Source organism: Maylandia zebra, linkage group LG13 (assembly GCF_041146795.1).
Source record: "Maylandia zebra isolate NMK-2024a linkage group LG13, Mzebra_GT3a, whole genome shotgun sequence".
NCBI lineage: Eukaryota > Metazoa > Chordata > Actinopteri > Cichliformes > Cichlidae > Maylandia > Maylandia zebra.
The window spans coordinates 13,542,955-13,565,817 of record NC_135179.1 but is presented as its reverse complement, the minus strand read 5'-3'; the positions used below and the strand labels follow the sequence as shown (position 1 = coordinate 13,565,817).

The following is a 22,863-nucleotide window of genomic DNA, read 5'->3' as shown; positions in this document are numbered from 1 at the left end:
GCTATTTTAAAACAAACTCGAAGGTTTGGTGAGAAGCTGTTTGTCATTTAGAACATGAAATAAATCATACAAAGTGGACTTGCAGTCACTCCTTGAATGGATTAAAGCAGGATTTATGCACTGTCTGATGCATGTCAAATGGCTGGATCGTGCCAGAACGCCCCCCTCCCTTTGCTCGGCCCCCTGTGTCGCATAGTGGGTGTCTGTGTCACCCATTATCTGTAAACTTCTGTAATTGACAATTCAATTCACTCCCACTTCATGGCATAATTCACCACTTGGGTAGTTGTGAGGGAAAAAAAAGAAAATCAGAAAATACCTTTTATCCTAGCTTTCATTTTTCATTTATTTTAAACAGTTGGCTTTTCTTTTTTCACTTTTCATTACCCAAAGCAACATTATCAGTGCAAATGAAATTCTTCACAGTTGTTTTTAATTGATATGCAAATATAACATTAGAGAGAAACATTAGAAAAGTTGACTGTGCGGTAAAGTTTCTTTAGTTTTGACCTTTTCTGTTACTGCATATTCAAATGTGTTTCTGCGAACAGGGACGTCCTGCCTGTGGTTTCACATGGTTATGCTGATGTGCAGGTGGTGGTAACATGCTTGCATACGACAATGCACCTGCAAGACACAGAAGAGGAAGGCAGCTAGCTAGTAACCTTGTAAACAATAGTAAAAAAAAAAACCAAAACCAACCTATATAGTAAATATGGACCTGCAGAGTTCAACACGCTTATTAAACTTTAAGTACCCTAACACATGCACACATTTTGCTTTCACTCTGCACTCAAGATCACTCTGCAGGGCACATTTAAGCATGGCACAATGCAGAATTCAAGTGATTTGATTTAGTTCAATCCACTGAGTCATAATGAATTATTCACAGTGTTATCCTTTTAAACAAAATTTGGCTTACTACTAGCGCTCTGAACAGAAAAGGTACTATATTTAAGCACACAGAAGCCATCACAGCACGCCACTCAGGTAGCCTTAAGTCGATAACACCACATAGGGAATCAAAGATCTGCTTGTTTGCTTGCAAACAACAGTCTCACTTTCATCCATTAGCAAATCAAACTAAATCAGATCAAGCCGTTAAAAGGCTCCCTGTCGCACCCCAAGGAGCATTTCAATACTCAGGTGAAATCTTTGTGTACAACAACCATTTGTAAACACCCAAACAAATCAAAGTATGTTTTAAGAAAGCTGTCTGTGCGTCACTGTCGACCAGGGTTTGCTCATGATAATACTGCCGCTGTAAAGACGAGCTTTCACAATGGCCCGAGGTTTTTCTTATCACGGTTCTCATAATGGAAAAAAATGGACAAAGCTGTACACCACCAAATGGCACATTTTGATACACATTAATATTAGAAGTGACAACAGAAACCGAGCAGGAATAATTCTCATTTCATTTCATAAACACTGCAACAGCAAATGGCAATGCATTTTGCTCTGAGCTTGGCATCCTCCACTTCTCTGCATTGTGTGTTCTGCTGATTTTATTGCCGATAATACACAGCGAAGAATAAAGAAGGCAGAGGAAACAAATGTTCAGCGCTAGAGAACATTCGAAAGTGGGAAGGAGTGAAGGGACATTTGAGGAAACAGATGCTCACATATGACTGATGGCTCAATGGAGCCTGATTGTGTACACAGAGACAGAGCTGTATTGATGAATACAACCGAAAGCAAAGCTTATCAAGCACCAAACTCCAGATGTTGTTAAATGACTAATCAGTGATTTGCAGAATCTGCCTTACAGAGAACAGAAATTTACCTTCAGCTCGGATTAATTGCCTTCACCCCAGGCAGTGTTCTCACCTGGGCATCTGTTCCTCATGCTATGTGATCTTGGCCTGCTGTGAAACAGACTGTTGTTCATGCTCCATGTGAAATCTCCCATCAACACGCCTATGAAAATTGAAGGGATGACTGAATAAAGAAAGATAGGCAAGGGAAAATAAAAATGTAAAATAGGCATTAGAAAGAAACCTAAGACAAGGGCTGAGAAAATATTTAAAACTGAATGAAATTCAAATCAGGCTGCTTTATGCAAGATTAGAGTGAGCAAAGCAAACCCAACATGACCATCTGTTACCAGTGCAGAGAATTTAGCTTTGTTGGGGTGTCTCCCTGTTTTTCTTGGATTACATATTAGGGCTTTTCCACTTTATAACCCTAAGTGTTTGATGATCGATGTGATCTTTTTCTCTGTGGGTGGCACATAGTGCTAGAATAATTACTCCATTTAGACAGTTAGCGAAAAAAATATCAATCATTTCTGTGGTCTCTTTTCTTAAGCAAAATTATTCATTGATGATGTGTAGTAACACTGCAATGCTAGTAAACAAATATTGAATTCTGCATATTAGCGAGACAATTCCCGAGCCTTTCTGCTTTAATAAATACAAAAATGTTAAATTGCCTATGTGCACCGAATAAATAAAATCTATTATTTTGGACATGTTTTATTGATCATGCTTTTACTGAACTGTCCACACATTAATATGAGTGAATAGTGGGTATCAATGCAATGGCTGTTCTTTTGTATTGCATTTTAGGCAGTCCTTTGCGGTGTTTTTATTGTACATGTTCATAACACAGTGATGAGTAAACCACAATGACGATTTTTTGATTTCTCTATTTTAAGGCAGTATAAACTGTTTTGTTTTGTTGGTCAAAAAATAAAATAAATACAAAAACTCAGTGGTTGCCACCATATTACTCAACAGCTCTGCTGGTAAGCGGGCAAACATTTACCTCGAATGAATAACTGAGGACGTTGTATATAAGTTTATAATGACGTTAACAGTTTTGTAAGCAATAATGAAACAACAATTTACCATACCTCCAAAAAAGCTGTGGAATTACAAATAACAACAAAGACATAACTGCAATGTTTCATGCAAAGTGCATTCGCCTTTGTCCACCACATGCACTCTTTCCCCATCCTCCGTCTTTCTTTCTCTCTGAATGAGTGGTGGCAGTGCGCCAAAGTTGTCTTTGTGATAGCGGTCCCAGACTGTGTTGCTGTGGTAACTCATATGGTAACCTCAGAGAAACTTAAGATTCATTGCATCTATTCAACAACCTTGGCAGCACCAGCTCAATAACTTTCCTCACCTATCTGCTGGGTCTTTTTTGTTTTTTGAATGCCCAAATGGTGTGCTGCTGCTGCTGCTGCTGCTGCTGCAGTGTAAAGCTTTTTACTAACTTTGTTTGCATTGAACCACAACAATGTTTTGTCCTTGTCAGTTGATGCTTCCCATTGCTATTTTTTGTAATCTTAAAAAAGTTTCACTTGTCTTTGAGAAACTGTTTACAGCACACTGCCTGCATGTTCTTATCCTCCACATGGGATTTGTACATTCATTCGGTGTATAAATGCATCAACCTGTCCAGGAGAGTTGATCCGTTTCTATTGACAACTTTGAGAGGTTTTTCTTTGTGAAATACTGAGCTTATTTGAAAAAAAATCCAAATAAATAAATAAAAGGAAAGAAAATGTGAACGTGAGCATTTTGGTTCCAAGTGATAAAATCATTAAGATAATGCCTTTTGACCTTGGACCTACTGTATTGTTACATGTTGGAGTTTTTGTAAACTACTGCTGCTTGTGGAGGGAAAAAATAGAACTGTTATCTCTGAGCCTCCACCACAGGTTCTGCCTCATTCATGGATCCAAGGACTTCAGTTCAGAAGGAAATGAGATCAACCAACTGCAGAGATTGTTTTATCTAGTAGACCTGTCATGCTATATAGCCACAGGTTCATTTCAGTCTGCTCTCCTGCCGCCTTAGGCAGCCAGACTCTGACTGGGTAATCCACCTGTTTTGATGCTGCGCTTAAAATAAAATAATCCCCAACTTCTGTGTTCATAAGCTTTAATAATGTCTGTTGTGCATATCTCTGAATTCTCTGTGAGCATACGGTCTTGCAATATGATTGATAATTGTTGTGTGCGCTGTGTGACATGTAATGATGAGAATGCCTGTGCAGTGTGTACGAATGCAACGTCTCATGATGTGAAAGTGATGTACTTCAGAGGAATCGTTCCTTGTCCTCAGATAACACTGTCAAGATAATACTATTCAACTCGTGCAACTGGTGCAGCAAGAGTCACCCATCACAACAGGGACAGCAAGACCAAGAGGAGAAAAAGAAGAATAGGAGTGGTTTTAATGTCCTTAGCAGCACAGCTAGGAAGCTAGTAATTTTATTGTTTAATGTAAAGTTTATATGGGTAATAATGTTCCCATTAAGAATGTCTCAAAAATAAGTTCATTGAGTGCAGAGGTTTAAATCTAGGTCAACCTCTAGATGAATAGCAATCATGTGTTAAAGTGTGAAACCACTTCTTGCAGCCTATAGGTTGTACAATAATCCAAAAATGAGTGAACTGTGACTCATATTTGGAAAATTTGCTTCAAATGTTAAGATGATAGTTGCTGACAGCAATTTTCAAGCCGTGTTTGTTAATTCCCACAGGGGTACCTCATCCCTCCAAAATGCATCCAGTCACTGAACTGTAAAACGGTTCAAAACACCTAGACCAAATTGTTTTACAGTTACATGTAGGTAAGAATTCCAAGGTTCACTTGATAAACCTTGTTGTAAAAGTTGTTGCTGTTGCTGTTTCTATAAATGAACGGTGAACATTCCCCATCACGACAGCAAAACAGCTTTTTAAAAATTTCTTAAGACATTCAATAACATAGCTTAATGGACACCTTGCTGATGTGCTTACTATATAACCTTTTTAATCAATGATTCTTTTATTTACTTGCTATTCTTAGGAATAGCCCATCTCATAAGTGCGCTTGCTGCATTTAAGAGAGGCTAAAAGAAATCTAAGAGGGCAGCATTGATTTACAAACCTAGTTTGAAATGTTTTTTGCTGAAAATGGTGCTTCAAAACATTCTGATTGCACCCTGAGTACCCTCCGTGATAGTCTTTGAAGTGCTTGAAGCCCTGTGCTGAAGCTCAGTATGTGCTTATATCCGGAGCTTTGTTAGTCACTTCATACGTACTGAGTCCTGTGCCATCATTATTCAGTGATTCACACTGTGCAGCCAAAACACTCACTCTTATCTGTTAAGAGGCTGCAGAGACACAGTCAGACAGCTCTGGGTGGGTGGATGGGTGGGGGACAGAGAAAGAGAGAGATAGAGAGGCTCTTGCTCCCCCTCCTTCTCTCTTGTGGAAACGACTTCCGTCTCTTCCTCGCAACATGAAGCCTGAGAGCATCCCGACTCCAAGAGCTTTAGATCCTGAATATTCACGCTGGTGGCATTTTACCATGTGTAGGCGGTTTGCAGAGATAGGAGGGAGAGTGTGTGAAGTATTGATCAATGTTGCTGTTGTCCTTGTTTGCTCTGTGGCTCACAGTACCATCCAACTTTTAGAGAAAGGTAGACTGAGACAGGTTGCCACTGTAAAGTACAATTGTTCCAAAGGGATGAACTAAATGCATTTTGGATTAATTTAGAAAGATTTTCTAAATCAAGCCTGAACATTGTACCAAATCTACTTAAAATCTACTTAAAAGCACAGAGAATGACATTGAGCATTTTGTTATTCTACAGTCCCACTAGACATGACCAAAATTATTGCAACTATATGTGCAATATACTTGCAATCTTCTTGCCTTTGAAATGGTTGCTTTGGAGACAGGGAGCAAGTCTGTAACCACTCGCAGTCAGTTGCTGTCTTCAAAGCGAATTTGTTGCATCAAGGCGGCGACATCTCGATGTAACATGGAGTCAGTCCGCTATTAGTTTATGACCGAATGGGGTCAAGATAGCAGTTACATGAAATATATGTGTCATAATAAAAAATTAACTGTTTATAAATTTATTGATAAAATTGTGAAAATTGTAACTCCATCGTAGTTTGTTTGCATTCATAGTCCAGCCACAAGCTCCTAGATTTGACAGAAATACTGACATTGTTACTATTGTGTAATTACTACACAAATAGTGATGTAGTGACTGCTCCAGTCTCTGAATGTTAAAAATAAATTCAATAAAGTCTCCAATTTTTCTTAGTCAGCTAGAGCTTCCACCATTTCTATCAGTTTACTTTACCTGTTTTTGATTTAGACATTCACATCCTTAAATTTCCAAATAACCAGTAGTCATGAAAGAGGAATACAAGTAGTGAAAGTTACTGATTGCAGCATTGACCATTAAAATAAAATATTATTTCTCAGATTAGAATGTGGGGTATTGGACTGTGGACTCCTTTAGGGGAGAAGATCGGCATGCAATTGGTGTAACATTGCTATTTATACAAACTCGTCTGGTGTCCCAGATATTATTCACATGTGAGAATAACTAAAATCCAACAACAAACAACAGAAATTCAAGGAGGATTGCCAGAAGCAGTTCAGGTAGAGCTTTTTTTTTTAAATTAAAGCTAAGATCTTGTTAATGTGTGAGAGATTAAAGATGTTTTTAGAACTGTATTTTAGTGCTACAGGTAATTCACATGGTACTGTGGGAGCAAGAGATTAACAAAATAGACAAAAATATGCATTTCACCCGGTTTTTATTTTTATTTCCATTTCTAGGTGTCTAGGTCCAGACTAATCTGTCAGCTCTTTAATATTTGCACGTGCTCTGTCATTCTCAGTTCGCTTGTAATCACTAATTTTGATCATTTTCATCTTCAGAATTTTAGCCATGGGTCTTTATCGTATAATTATACATTCACAGCCGGCTCATGAACTGTCAAACAAAAAAGTCGTTAACATAGCTTGTGCATAATCAAAACAGTTTCTTTCTCACTGATATGGCCAAGAAATTCATTTTCACCTAAACAAAACCCACATCTATATGAAATGCAGTTGTATTTATTCATATTGTGTTGAATTTCCCTCATGAGCTGAGCTGATAAGTCATACTGTATGTGTGTTATATAAAAGATGGAGAGGAAATTAAATTGAAGGAGATGAGCGATGAAGTCAGACCTGCAAGAACAACACAACCCTTCAGTGTAGCGCACAGTTATTGTCATGTCAAAACACCAAACACAAAGTTAGATTTGCTTGAATACAAAAAAACCCACTGAAAATAAATTACAGTGAAACACCTGTACGAAACATAGCACTTTGGAGCTTTCACTTGCCGCATAGTTTTTGGGAAAAAGACAATAGCAGCAAAATATATTTAACTTAAGGTACTCCTTCATATCCACTGAGAAGGACAACGTCATCTCATAGGATATGCATAAACAACTGGTGTTTTCACTACCTGTGCCTGTGTGGGCGGGTAAGTTAGAAGCAAAAAAGACAACGGTAAGAATCACAACAGTATAAAACATGCGTTTAACAGTAGCATTTTAGCTTTTTTGATGCCTCCATGCAGTTTTTTTGTTTTTTGGAGCCAGAAGTGAACCATATTCATAAACTGAATAGGGGTGCTTTTGCAAAGACACACTTATTGGCCAGTTAGTGCTAACTACTGGGCTAAGATGATACTAGAATTCAATTCTAGTTTAATTGTTTAATTCTAAACAAACATCTTGGACAGTCTGTACAACAAAACAAGCCATAATATTAATCAGATAATCCACTAAATTAGACACATAGAGCACACACATAGTGAAGAGGTGCAATTTAATGATTAATGAATTTCATGACCTATAAATGTGAAAGCATTTTTTTTACCATGCTGAACCATGCATTTTGATCCTGTAAAGTTGGATATTTTAACAGGAGTCTATGACTTTTTTTTTTTTTTTGTGTGTGTCCCGTTTGGATCTTTAGCCATCAGAATTGTTGTCTTAAGGCCAAGAAAGATGCCAAGCGGATTTATTTTACCAAGTGGATCATCATGGCCTTGCCATATTGGTCCATTTGATTGACCTTTATTATAATTATGAATTTATTTTATTTTCAGTTGCTACAAACGGGACAGACATGACTGGGGGATAGGACAGGGAGAAAGAATGAAGGAAAGAGAGGGAGAGAAAGAAAACCAAAGGGGAGAAGAGACGGTGAGAAGGGGGGGAAGAAAGAAAAAAACAAACAAAGAAAAAAACAAAACACCTGGGTCACCTGTATGGAGAAAAAAAACAGAAGAGAAAGCAAACAACAAAGAGCAACATAATAAAAAAAACAGCACCATCACAATAAACTAGCTAGCAGTAGATATCAGTAGATACTAAATAATAAACGATATTGTGCAGCACGCAAGATAGACAGCGCACAATGTGCTTTGAGGCAGCAGCCAAGAAAGCTGTAGTTGCGTCTGTGAATACCCGTGTGTACACCTGTGTGCATACCAACAGGAGTCTATGACTATTGGCTCAACGACTAGAAAATTAGCAGTTTTTGGTGCTTCTGGCTTGACTGTTCAGCTTGGAAGTCTACTGCTTGATTAAAATAAACTTTTTATAAAAAATTAAGTCCATCATTTATTAAAATGCAAAATTCTTAATTAAAATCTAAAACGTTATCGGTAAAAAAAAGTCATGTACGCTGCATATCTTCCTGTTTGCAGTATTACTGCGATATAGTTACAATATAGGTTTGCAGTCATCCATGTCATGGTAGTCGAGAGAGGTTGAAAAAAGTCGCAGCTTTTTAATGCAATCACACTATTCATACATTTTACAAATAATGCCATTATTAAATAGTAGAGTTAAAGTGGACAAACCTTGATAGAATCACTACAACTGAGGTTTGTGTGGTGGGTGGACCAAATAAAATGTGTTGATTTCTACGTACATATTTTCCATGTGTATATTTTTACACTGAGGGAAGAGTTTAGGGAGGTAGCTTGGCATCCAATTGTGGTGACGCGTCAGCACTATGCTCTGCTCTGCTTTGCTCCCTTCTGGGTGTTCTTGGAAACATGTCTGCCTTGTGTTGCCCTGCCAGGCCCTCGAGACGACTCCCAGTGCATTTCCATCTTTGCCATGTGTGCAAATGTTTGTGTGTTTGCATGTGTGCCAGTATGTGGCTGTACACCTGTTTTTGTCATTTTAACTTAATGTTAATGCCGAAGACAATACAATATATTTTACAGTACTGATACTATTTCTAATGTTTGTCTCTGTTCTGCCCAGTTCATGTATGTGGTGGTTTGAGTATATAAATATAATGCAATGGATAATAATAATAAAAATTCACTGCTAGAACTCCAAAATTCAATAGAGACTGCAGAATCCAATAAGTGCAGCTTACTGGTGCTTTTATGTGACAAATGACACACATCAGAGAGATTTGTCAAAGGAGAGGCAGAAATCTGACAGCTGTGATGGTTAGTCACTAACTTTCTCGCCTTACTCTCTGTCCCCTGGAGACGTGGCTGAACCACACAGAAACATGTTTGTATCTGTTGTACCTCTTTCTCTCTTGCACACACACAACCTCCACTTACTTATACAAGTTCACAGAAAGTACTCACTCTCCCTTCTCTTCCACTGTCCCTGTCTTGTGCAGATGGAGGAGGTAATAGCACGCATGCAGGATGAGAAAAATGGCATCCCCATCAGAACAGTGAAAAGTTTTCTAACCAAGATTCCCAGTGTTTTTTCAGGTGAGTTTTCTCTTCTCTTCTCTTCTCTTCTCTTCTCTTCTTTTCTTTTCCATTTATTGACTCAGACTCACCTGTTTTTTGGTCTTGAGATGCAGGCAAGATGCGATAAGCAATATAACTATTGCTTAAAAATGTTTTCATTAACACTGGCTGTTTTTGTGATCTGAATGCACTGTTTGGTTTTGCTAGAAGTCTCAGAGGTTTTGTGCATACAACCAACAGTGACATGTGAAGAGATCTAAAAAATGTTTTAACAGTGAGCAGAAATAAATGAACACAAGCACATAAATTTAAATCGCTAACTTAAGCAAGAAACACCTGAAATATCAATGGATATTTCGGGCTTGAAAAAAGGAACTAGCAGTCATCACATGACAAGTCTTCCATACAGAGCATGCAGCTGTATTGATTAATTTTAGATCTGGCCTATATAATTGCATAATTCTGTATAAAATATGCAAACAGCACAGCTAGCAAGCAGCTTTACCAGTTACATCTGCAGGAATGGAACAGAACTGCAACATATGGTGACAAGTTCTGTTGCTCTGCATGATTGCATACAACCTGATTTTCAATAAATGTGGGATAATGTGTGTGACAGGCAGGGGTGGAAGTAACGAATTACAAATACTCACGTTACTGTAATTAAGTAAATTTTTTGGGTACTTGTACTTTTACGAGTAATTTTTCAAGTGTGTAATTTTACTCATACTTGAGTACAACTTACACCATGTAATCTACTTCGCTACTTATAAAATCAAAAGTCACTACTGAGTACGCCCACAATTTGAATTAATATTCAAACCTTTCGTCTGCATTTTTGCAGCCAATAAGGCCGTGCAATCGCAACCGCGCCAATTTAAGACGTAAGCAAAGAATAAACTCCGCTGCAGCAGCAGGCACAGGTGTCTGGAGGTGCTAAATGGTGGAGTATAAACTACTTTATAGACGAAAGATTTGGAGACAAAGAAGCCAAAATGGAGACAGAGGACAACACTGTCAACCATGAAAACGACGTAGAAAAGACGGAGGACGCGTGCCCGTGGCCATACCTGGAGGAATTTTTCGTGTACAGAGGAAGAAAAGGAGACAGCGTCCAGATGCAGTGCAACCTTTGTTTGACCTCTACAGTCATTTCAGCTTACAAGACTTCAGCATCTAATCTAAAAAAACACATTGAGGTAAGAGGTTTTACAACTATACGTGTATGATATTGCTTTCTTATTTTTCATGTGTGTTAAGGTTACTAGTTTGGCTAAGATATTGTCACCGCCATTGGTTAGCCTGATATTAAAATAAGACGGAGCTAGCTAATGTGCGTGTGTGCATGCATAACTGAGCTACAATTCGTAGGAATGTTTTAGCTTATTATTTGGATAACCACCGTCATTACAATAAATTAAACTTGTAGTCATTTAAAACTCACAGGCCTACAATCAGCTGGCCTATTTAAAAAAACAAACAAACAAAAAAACAAACAAACTTGAACACAATGCTGAGCTGCATCTCAAATTAATCTTCCAGCTCTCAGCTGACATGTACCAGAGCCCGATTGATGGATCAGTTGATCAGTATCATTGGCCTGATATAGGTCTATCATAGTGACATGGCTCTTAATCAGTAGGGTTATATGTTTCCCAATATGATATCTTTTTTTAAAGAACATAATGTGGATTGGTTTTATTTGTTAGCTGTATGGGCAGCATTTTTGTGTATGTGATCCCTTTTCTTAAATTAGATTTGCTAGATACACATATTTTGCTCTCTTAGTATTTTTAGGACCTGACTAATACTGAAAACTTTAGGGTGATACTGATAAAAAGGAGTTAAAAATTTAGATACTGATACATTGGTCGATACTCTTTTTACAGATAGTATACATATTACAGAACTTAGAATGTATACAGAAATTCATGTTTTTTGCAATGATCGTTCAAAATTGGTTTACACTTGTAAATAAATACAGCAATATATCTGCAAGATTTGACCAATTCACCACTCTTTTATACTATGCTCAACAATCAAAGATTAGCTCAAGTCTAGTTGAATAATGTTTTAAAAATGTGTTTTCTTTTAGTGTTAATCACAGTGATGTTATGAAGTAATGTATGAACCTGACGTATGATAATATTTATCTCTACAGAGGAAACATCCATCGAAGACTGAGCAGTACAATATCACTGTGGCATCAACATCTCGACAGCGAAAGACCACAGCCACACCAAACAAGCTCTCAGCAAATACACAAGCCAAGTTACCAGACCTGATGTTGAGAGCTGCAAACAAACATGTTCCACAAGCAACTGTTGACAAGCTTGTCATCAATTTCATATGTGAGGGTCTACAGCCATTTGCAGTGGTAGAACAGCCATCTTTCAAAGAATTGGTTACCACATTACAACCTCAAGCCAAAGTCATCTCCAGACCCACTGTCCGTGCCAGAATCTGTGAAGCTGCTGATCACATGAAGATGACTTTGGTTGCAGAATTGGATAAAGTCAAATTTGTTGCTACCACTACTGATTGTTGGTCAGCTCATCAGAAAAGTTACCTTGGAGTCACATGCCATTGGATAGAGGAAGCGTCCCTGGAAAGAAGATCTGCAGCACTAGCATGCAAAAGATTGAGAGGGTCTCACACATTTGACATGCTTGATGGTGCGCTTGATGATATCCATTGCCAATACAAGATTAGAGGCAAAGTTGTAAGAACCACAACTGATAGTGGATCCAACTTTGTCAAGGCCTTCCACATGTTTGGGGCACAAAATGATGCAGATGAAGATGAAGATGAAGCAGACCCAGAAACTATTGACCTGACTGACCATAGGGACTACCATGAGGCAAGTGCAATTCTTGATGAAGACTCTGGTTTGGAGTATCAACTTCCGCCTCATCAGCGATGTGCATGTCACCTGCTAAACCTTGTGGCAACAACTGATGCTGCCCTAGCAGAGAGCATGAATGAAACCTACAAGAGGCTCTCCCGTGCAACCTTTGCAAAATGCCAGGCCATTTGGAACAAAACTGGCCGATCTCATTTGGCTAATGAAGTGGTAGAGGACAAGTGTGAGCTACAGATCATTCGTCCCAATGCAACACGATGGAATTCAACCTACCTTGCCATTGAAAGGATAATACGCATCATTGATGAGAAGGGGGAAGATGCCATCAGGAGCATTTGTGAGGAGTTCAAGGTGAAAATGTGAGTAAAATTGGACACCTACCAATATGGTTTCAAATTTTGTGAATTTTCCTTAATGGATGGTTAAAAACGTGAGCAGACTCTTAATATTAAATCAGAAGATCCCTATTATAGTCATGGTGGGTTTTGTTGTTGTGTCTTACAGGTTGAGTCCTGCAGAAGTTGCATTCCTAAGGGAGTACTGTACCACCATGAAGCCACTGGTGAAAGCTTCAAACATCCTTCAGTCTGAGTCCACTTCCTTTATGGGATGGCTCCTGCCAGTAATCCAACAAGTACTGTCCAAACTTAGCAGGCTGGAGACATCAAGCAAGACATGCGTGCCACTCATCAGAGCCCTGCAAAATGGCCTTCAAAAGCGTTTTGGAGCGATGATGGAGGATCCAGAGTTGGCTGCAGCTGCAGTCCTCTTACCCAAGTTCAAGACTTCCTGGACTGACAGAGCAGATGTAACAGAGGCTGGTAAGGATTCATGTGATCCCATTTTTGTGTATTTTTACATTTGAACACATGCTTAAGTGAGTATTTCACCTAATACATTGTAAGTTATTGATGGTCTGTCCCGAATACTAAACAATCCTTTTTGAGAATTTGCCGATTTTAAATTTGTGTTCAGGAATAATCACTGAAATTTAAATAACAAAATTGTGTTATCTACTTGCAATTACAGCCTTGACATACATCAAACAACATCTTGAAACGACAGAGCATGAGAGTGAGGATCAGCAAAGAGAGTCATCTGATGAAGATGAATTCTTCTCCAGACCAATCTCCAGAAGGCTGCAAAGTGCAGTTGAGCTTGATGGTTATCTTGCTTGTGCCACAGACACCATGGAGCTGCTGCACTCCTTCTCAGCCATCAAAAACCTCTCTCTTAAACTGAACACAGCTCTGCCTGCTTCTGCTGCGTGTGAACGACTTTTTAGCTGTGCTGGTCTACTCTTCACTGCCAAACGAAGTCGGATTGCCTCTGTTAATTTAGAAAACCAGCTCTTGCTGAAACTGAACAAAAGGTTCAGAAAGTAAAGTGTGAAAGAAATGCTAAGACTTTAAGACACTTACCTGCCTGTTGTTCAGTGTATGGGGAAAAGTTTAAATGGTTCTACGCATGTTCAGAAACATTTTTGTCATTGTTTTAACAAACAAAATTCCTCCTTTTATATCTACATTTATTTACAAAACAAGTTACCTTTCTATACCTTGTTCATCTGAAAAATGTGCTTTGAACATAAATATTTATACTGGTGAATCGAGTTGAATGCCTGCTATTGACAACAGAATAAAACATCAGTCTGTTAAAAAGTAATTAATACTCTGAGTAGTTTTTGAGAACAGTACTTTGTACTTTTACTCAAGTATTTTTTTAACACCAGTACTTTTACTTGTAATTGAGTACAATTTAACCAGTGTAACAGTACTTGTACTTGAGTACAAATTTTGAGTACTCTTTCCACCTCTGGTGACAGGATAAAGGACCCACGCACACAGTGTTGCATGTTGTAAGGTATTTATTTACAGTGTATCCCACATCTCTGTGCAGCTTTCCAGCTGCGTCCCTGTGCTCTGCAAACCACACACAGCTCCCCCGTCAGGTCCTGGCGTCCTACTCAAATAGGGAAAGCATGATTAGACAATGGTCATCAGCTGTTCTGGTCAGCCTCCTCTGATACCACACCTTGCAAGTGAGAGAGGAAGTCAGCCATGACTACGGACCACCTTGAACAAAAGGCTGGAGAGCCAGATACCACCGGGTGATCTAGACGTTGGCATCCTTCATGCGATGGAGCCACTGTAGCCGGGCGTGATCCGAACAGAGGCTGAAATGGCAGTCCAGGAGGTAATAGCGAAGAGAGTCAACAGCTCACTCTTTTTCTACTGTACTGTACCTGGCCTCCTGCTCTGACAAATCGTGCTGATGTATAGAGCAGGGCGGTCAATCCCCCCTTATCTCCTGGGACAAAGCTGCCCCCAGCCCCAGCCCAGGGAGGGAAAAGTTAGGAGTGTAGAGCAAGAATTCTTTACCTGCAAGAATGCTGCCTGGCACTGCTCCAAATCTGGAACACCCTTTTGGGTGAGATCAGTCAAGGGGCTGGTCAGGTCTGTGAAGCTGGACACAAAACTGGGCGTGGTAAAGTGGATAAACCAGCCCCAAGAACCGCCTCACCTGTTTTTTGGTCTTGAGATGCAGGCAGGATGCGATAGGAGTCGTTTTACCCATATGTTGACACACCTGCCCGCCTCCCAAATGGTACCCCAGATACTGTACCTCCCTCTGTCCAACCATACACTCCTTCTGGTTTGCCGTGAACCCCGCCTGCCTCACGGACTCCAGTACCGTGGCCACACGCTGCACATGCTCCGCCTAGGTGTCACTGTGGATGATGACATCATCCAAGTAGGAGCAGCACCCGGTCCATGAGGCACTGGAAGGTGGGTGGGGCTCAGAACAAATTGAGCAGAAGTGTCTCATATTGGTACAAACCATATGGAGTGGAGAAGGGCGTTTTTTTTCCTTGGACTCTGCAGACAAGGGAATCTGCCAGTACCCCTGGTTAAATCCAGTGTTGTGAAAAAAATGAGCATTGTCTAACCGGTCCAGGAGCAACCTGTGGGATTGGGTAGGTATCAAACACTTCATTCACCTTGCGGTATCAACAGAGAACTGTATAGAACCACCTTTCTTCACCACAAGAACTATGGGGCTACTCCACGCACTCTGTCTTCTCTTACTCCCAGTTATACCATTTCAGCAAATTCCCCCTGAACAATTTGCCTCTTATGTGCAGGTAACCTGCAGGGCTGTGAATGCACCGTCATGCCAGAGTGCATTTCAAAATGGTGCTCTGTGAGAAGGGTATGACTGGGCAGGGGAGAGAACACATCTTCAAATCACTGTTGCAATGCAGCAACATCTGCTCTCTGGGCCTGTGTGAAATGGTTATCATAATCGGGTAGGCAGGAATGGTGGAATTTGGCCCCTCAATCCTCATCTCTGTATTTAACCAGGCTCACCAGAGAAGTGGTTTCTTGGGCTTGGGGCATATTCTCTTGTGATAACCTCCCCAGTGTGTATAGCTCAGCTCTTAGGTCTAGAGCGTATTGAATCTTAGCTGGGCATGGACATTCATGCCAGTTTTCTTTAATCAGGTCTTATTCAGTCTTATTAAGTCTTATTCAGTCACTCCACCAGCCCTTCAGTCTGAGGGTGGTAGGTGCTGGTCCAAACAGGTTTAATGTCCAGTAATTCATATGGCTCTTTTAGTGTGCGAGACATGAACGATGGCATAGGTGAAAGGTTGGTCCTTATAATTCCCAGGTGGGAGTCCCAGTGGTTGACTACCACCTGGCAGACATCTTTGAAGCTGTTCCTCGCTGCTGCAGTCAAGCTGAGAACTGCTGCCGGGGTTTTGCAAGAAAGCACCTGGAGCAACCTCATCACCCACTCCTCCTTTAGCCAGAAACATGCCTCCGCTGTGGCCTGAAAGACCTTGTCGAAGGTCTGTGGGTCATCTCCCTCCCCCATGCTGTGAAAGGACGTCACTGTGGCCGGTGCTGGTGAGGAACCAGCTCAGGCAACTCTCTGCAACACTTTTGTCTGGTGTCCAGACTGGTCCCACAGCTGTTCCAATCGACGGTGATGCACCGCTGCCTGCTCTCGATGCATCGCCATCACTGCTCTCCTGCAGATGAGCTACAAACCACACCCCAGCACAATGTGTAAAATGTAAACAAAAACAGGATTAAATTATTTCTAAGTCAATAAAACAAAATAATATTATTTTGTCAGTGATATGGCAACAAAAATAATACGATAATAACATTTTGAATATTGAAGCTAAAACATTTGTATGTTCAGTTTTAATGCTGAACAGGGGCATATTTATCACCGTATCCCCTGATTCTTTTATCCATATCCTGCAAGTGTCTCCACTGAAGACTCCAGACTGTAGTTTTTATAGTTACTGCTTGAGTTTTTAATGCATTGATGCCTGAGGACCAGAAGATCAAAGCAATTCACTACTGTTTTTTGACCTTGTCCCTTACAGGGATGTCTGTGGATTTTCTGATTCTTGTGATTGGATAATAAAATGAAATCCTCAAAGTGTTTCTTTATGTTGAAAAATGCAGTCCTTGTATTGTTGAACTATTTGCCCATGCAGGCTTTCATAGAAGGGTGAAAAGGTAAATCGATTGCATTTTTATAGCATCACAGACAATTCAAAGTCTTTTATACCGCAAGCCAAAAATTCACCCCTTGATGTATACATCCACACAGGACTTTTTCTATCAAACACTTACACAACAATGATACATAAAGAAAGTTTTCAGGACCTAAAAATCAATGTTTTCTGTTTTTACTGGCATTTCCCCCCATTTTTCTGTGTTGTGCATGATACCTACTCCAATAGATTGTGCCACTATTTCATACCACGATGCTTGATATGTCTGTGATACAAGAGGTCTGTGTGTGTGTGTGTGTGTGTGTGTGTGTGTGTGTGTGTGTGTGTGTGTGTGTGTTTTCAGTGTGTTTTTGCTGTATTGCATTTATATTTTTAAGTGAGCAACAGAGCCATGGCTTACAAAATGTCTGGCTGCTGGTGAAAATATTTCTATAGATGCTCAGAAATGTCATATCACAGAGGTCAATAAACACTTCATATTTCTGTTTTTTTTTTCAAAGCGATGTTATGGCATGAACCATTTACAGTTCATTCAAAAGCCTGAGTATAATTTTGTCCTTTATTTATCCTTAATTGTTATTATTATTAATATTATTGTTATTATTATTGTTTATTCTTTATTTAAGTATCAGCTTTATGTTGATTTTATGATTTTATTTTGTGTAGAAGATATTTTCCTTTACATTACAGTGTAAAATTATTTTTACAGCTTTTAATAATAATAATAATAATAATAATAATAATAATAATAATAATAATAATAATAATAATAATATTAACACAATACAATAGTACAGTTTCATACTGTATATGAAATTAAGATAGATTTTCTTTCTATTATGTATAAGCATTAATGGTCAGCTGTTAATGCAACTGTGTGCTGTAGTATTTAAACAATACTTCATATATAATTTATTTTAAGAATAACATGGTGATTGACAATAGACAACTTCAGCTTTTGCTGGTTTTTCATGTTATTGACTTATTCTGAGGCATGCATGCATTTGTACCCACACACACACACACACACACACACACACACACACACACACACACACACACACACACACACACACACACACACACACACACACACAGAAGAGTACAGACCAATCTATGGTCATGATGTTAATTAATTCAGAGAACAGCCTTGTCAGAGGATTATCTTACACATCTCATTTAAGCTCTCTCTTTGAAAGTGGGTCAGATTTGGTAGTGTGAAAATGAGGTTGTATTAATGATGTTAATCCATGGAAAATCTCATCTGGTTATGGGGCTCCAAAACGCAAAGGGGTGCAAGACAAAATGAAGACAGACTGAGAGGGAGCTCGATGGACAGAGATACAGCCACGGGGCTCGAATGTCTCCCTGCATGAATTCCCTCATGTCTCCATTTCACACCTTTTTTTCCCTGCCGTCTGTGGCTTTCGTCTGCACACACACACCTTCACCTGTCAGTATGACAGACAGTAATAATAGCTTGCAAAATATATATTTAACCAAAGTGCCAAAGTCACATGGTGCGCAGTGGTGTGAAAATGCCTGGGGACGGAGGATGCTGTTCTAAGATTTGAATGTGATTCATTTTCAGGTGGAGAAGAGGCTAAATAGCATCCGTCATGTAAAATGTTTCTCCATTCCAGAAAAATGGCAAAAGGAATACACAAATCATCTGCAAACCACAAGCATTACTCAGATGTTTCAGTTGTTGATGATAGTTTGTTTAAAATAGGGCCACAGCATCTTCCTCCTAATTCTTCTCAGGTTTTTGCTTTTGTGCTCTCGTTTAAACCCTCTTTCACTGTTTAGACAATATTCTGATCTGTTCTCATTTTAGATCCTGCCACGCATGTCACAATCTGTATAAGACGCTTCAAGTCAGATAGATTATTTTAATATACTACAAAATATAGGCGTCATTATCCAATTGTATCTCTCTCTGGTCATTTATATTTATGGACGTCACACAAAAAGAGCCAGCTTGGAGAGGTACACAGAAAAAAAAATGGTAATGGATCACCTTTTACCCACCTACATGGTGCAAGGTGAGAGGAATTGGTATGCACTGTGATGATGAGGAGGGTTGACTAGGGTTAAGAGTTTCATTGTTTTCCCTTTCATTTGCATCTCCTGCAAAATGTGCTCCAGCACAGCGTGAGCATATTAGATATGTAAGTGAGTCATATGTATATGCTTTTTTCTATTTTAGGTTCTGATATTGTACAGTGGATGATGAAGAATCTGGACATTGAAGATCAAGGTAAAAGCCAAACACTGAAATGCTTATTACTGGTGTATGTATAACACCGAAGTTGCCCTTTTGACATCAGGGTCAGCAAATAGATCGGCAGTAGTGGACAGCTTGTGAAAGCAATTTATCACATGTTTTCCACAATTTGTGCCAATATTAAAGTTGACCTATTGTGCTTTATATATAGACACTGTAACATTGTATTATTGGAAAACATTGAGTGTATGTAACCTCAAGTAACCCCAATAATCCAGCGCTCAGTTTCGCAAAGCTGTTTCTGCTCTTTGCTCTGTATGATATCCCTAATGTGAACACACACAGACGTGCTGTTCATATATTTTCTTTGTAAAGCAGAGCCAATCAGAAGAAAGCAAGCTTAAAGGAAGAAAGAAAGGACTGAAAGGACACTGGATTAACTGAGAGGTTTTGCAAATGCACTGAATTAAAAGAACAAGATTAAAATATTGTTACTAACAAAATTGTGGCATATTTTTACTGGAGCCACTTTGCTAAAATCTAAATAAATACAGCCACTAATGCACTTCCATTTTCATTTCCCAAACATCAGTTTTCTCAAATGGCCCAATTAATACTAAAAATACGAAATTTCAGGATGGCATCATTACAACTGTTTATACCATTCCTCGTGTTTGATGGTGGCGTAAATGAGAGGACAAGTGCTGGTTAGATGCTGAATAACTTGAATCCAGATGTGTTGTCACTTAGCTCTAAAATAAGGAGTAACACTTCACTTACTTGCCATTTTGAAACCTATGTACCATATCATATTACAGTAGGTAAAAGTCAGTTTGTTTTCTTTTTTAATCTAGTCTTTTTGTGTCCTTCAGCTGGTTTGATTTTAGCGCAGTATAAAAATGTAGAACTGGACTGCCTTGAAAGAGCTGCCGAATCATTAGTTGAGCCTCTCATTGCACATAATATGACTCAAAAGTGGGCAGGATGAACTGTGACAAATATGGGAAGTTAAAACCAAGTGTTTCTTTTGAGAGTTTCTTGTGTATCTGATCGTGTCTGTGCAATGTAGGTGTTTCTACTTGGATATTGGACTGGTTATGTGCGTGGGTGTACATTTCAGTCTACTCTAGTGGTTGCCTCAGTATTGTACAATCAGTTCATACAGTAATTGTGACTCATTAACTCACAGTTCCTCTGTGTGTATGTAAGGATCTACCTGTTTTATGAGCTGTGCATGTTGATATCATAAAGGTTGTTATGCATGTATTTAAACTGGTGTGTGGGTGGTGGGGCGACGGTTGATGCAGCATATTTATGATTTCATGTGCATAATGAAAGAGTTTTGAGACAAGTGGACAGTTTGTCCTTGTGTGATTTTTTTTTTTTCATTTCCATTTTCGTTTTAATTATGCCGAGGAAAATACCAGTCTCTGAGTTTTTATATTTGTTCAAAAAAGATTACGACTGCGTTATTATTTCTGCATTGCATCTAAGGCATCTGTAATATGCTTAAGAATGCTTAATGCGATGCATTGGAACAAATATCCACTCTGTTGGATTGTGACAAAAATCTGGCAATAGTTTTTATGTCATTACATCTACAATACTCAAAATACTTTGTTGTGAGATTCATTTTGATGAAATTTATCCAAAACTGGGTTTTTATTTATTTATTTATTTTTAACAAGGAAGAGTCTAAAAACATGTGTCGACAGATGTTTTTGTCATCTAGGACAACTTTTTTTAATCTGCCCATTTTGCTTTTTGCAGCACAGGTGCTGTTATTTGCCCTGTGGTAAACACAGTGTTGTGTATAACTAAATGACTTTAGCACAGAGCAACTCCTTGTGGGGCTGACAAACAGCAAAGTGAAATGCAATTAATTTGGCTCACAGCATGATAGCAGCAAGTTTATTATGTAAAAGAGCTTGTATCAAAGTTGACTGAGGCTGTAGAGCTCTTTTGCTAAATGAACGCCACAGATAATATACTGCTGCAGCCCAGAAGAACTCATTATCATCCTATTTGGCCGTGTCTATAGTCTCCAGTCTTATTTGGATTCAATTTGGCATTGGATTAGATAAGAGAAATCCTTGCCTCAAAAGTTCTTGACAAAAGTTTTTGATGTCTCAGCATAAGGTATTGCACAAGAAGCTCCTGACAATAGCACAGTGATTATACTTTGCATCATCATTCGCTGAGTTTTAGAAAACTATTGATTTGTTTAGCATATGAACTGCTGGCAGTAATTGCTTACCACGTTTGTCATATTCTGCAGTTCTGCTCATGAAGGGGACTGGACGTATAAGGGAAAAAATGTGAACGAGGCGCCACTGGCTGACATGATCAGCAACCTTAACATTTTGTAGGTCAATCATTTTCTGAAAGCAGACTAAAGGCAGAAAGATCGTAGAGCAAAGCACCAGCTAAACATGGTTATAGTCCCCGGAGAGGATACAAAGCATTTGCTGATGCCTATGGGTCAAAAGACTTGAGGCAGTGCTTGACTGCAATGGATTTTCCACACTATATTAAATTTATAGCAAAGGGTTTTTAATGCTTTGACCCACTTTGATTACAGGTTCAAAAGTAATCCACTTGCTTGCTGGCTGTACATCTGTGGTAAAAGAGAAAACACAAACAGCCTGCAGCAAATTCAGTGTAAGTGAAATTCACTAAAATGTCATTTAAAACATCCAATATTGCTGCCAAAACACCTCTGAAACAGACCTGGGCAGGCAGGGCCTCCTTGAATCCCACTTGTTCATGATGAGGGTCTGGTCAGGGAGGGTGGAGGTGGTTGCACACTTTGGGCTCTTTGTTGCTGTGGGTATGCAACAATGCTTCCGTGGATTGTGCATATTAAAGTGACAACATGTAAATACCAGGGCCCAATGGTTTTTTTGTACTGGAACGAAATGATCAATGCTACACACGTCACCTGTCAGTGGTTTCAGTATTGTGGCTGATAAGTGCACAGTTTTAAAAATTAAGTTTTGTTATATCCTACAGCTCACGGAGATGAACCCCACATTGTTTGCTATGTTCAAAATTGCCAAAAGCATAATGGGAACCATGCTGGGAAAATCTCAAAATAAATTCATCCCAAAGGGGGGAAGAGAATCAAGGGAGAGTATTTATGAAACGACATATTCCCTGTTGGTACTATCGATACACTCTGTGCTATGACTTAACTTTGCTATATTATCCTTTTGATTAGGTCATAAGGGTCACAAAAATGTAATCAGCTCCAGTGAGTGTGGTCTGCTGCTCTTCTGACCTCTGACCTGCTTATGAATGAATCATTAATGGCATTAAACAGGCCTTGAGTGTGGTCAAATAAAATAGACTTGTGTTGTAGCTGAAATGAATTATATGACTCTATAAAGCTTTTAAATATACATAAAGTCTATAAACTGTAGATTAATTATCTAATACATTAAAATGAAAATAAAAAACACGTATAAATACAATGACAAACAATTGATCACAATATACACTGTATAAATTAATCTTGTTTAGTAGGTCACTGTGGGGATCATCTAACCATATAAATACACACATCACAGTCACCAGACCACAACAGAGCATCAAGACAAATCAGTCAAGTTGTCAGGGAGTGTGCACCTGCGTGTTATTAAAGGTGTGAATTACATATGAAGGAGCATCTAATCTGCTCAGTGGAACAGGGAACAG

General features: G+C 39.0%; 2 protein-coding genes across 3 annotated transcripts in view; both read left to right on the top strand.

Annotated features, from left to right (window-relative positions):
• rgs7a (regulator of G protein signaling 7a) overlaps window positions 1-22,863 on the top strand; it is a 54,738-nt gene that overhangs the window by 16,631 nt on the left and 15,244 nt on the right. For both annotated transcript variants that reach the window (XM_004551478.3, XM_012919205.3), the window contains exons 3-4: window positions 9,459-9,555; window positions 19,150-19,200. In XM_004551478.3, coding sequence (XP_004551535.1) covers window positions 9,459-9,555; window positions 19,150-19,200 — 148 coding nt within the window. The remainder of the gene's footprint in view (window positions 1-9,458; window positions 9,556-19,149; window positions 19,201-22,863) is intronic.
• LOC143421780 (uncharacterized) lies at window positions 12,362-14,063 on the top strand. The gene is made up of 3 exons (XM_076891560.1): window positions 12,362-12,759; window positions 12,905-13,221; window positions 13,430-14,063. Exons 1-3 carry the CDS (start codon window positions 12,515-12,517, stop codon window positions 13,783-13,785), a joined length of 918 nt encoding a protein of 305 aa, XP_076747675.1. The 5' UTR covers window positions 12,362-12,514; the 3' UTR covers window positions 13,786-14,063.

Bases quoted from the DNA above. Each gene is read 5' to 3' on its own strand.
- LOC143421780 (XM_076891560.1), top strand. From the start codon at position 12,515: ATGAATGAAACCTACAAGAGGCTCTCCCGTGCAACCTTTGCAAAATGC. The intron at 12,760-12,904 runs GTGAGTAAAATT...TGTGTCTTACAG, and splicing joins GAGGAGTTCAAGGTGAAAAT to GTTGAGTCCTGCAGAAGTTG. The intron at 13,222-13,429 runs GTAAGGATTCAT...TTGCAATTACAG, and splicing joins AGCAGATGTAACAGAGGCTG to CCTTGACATACATCAAACAA.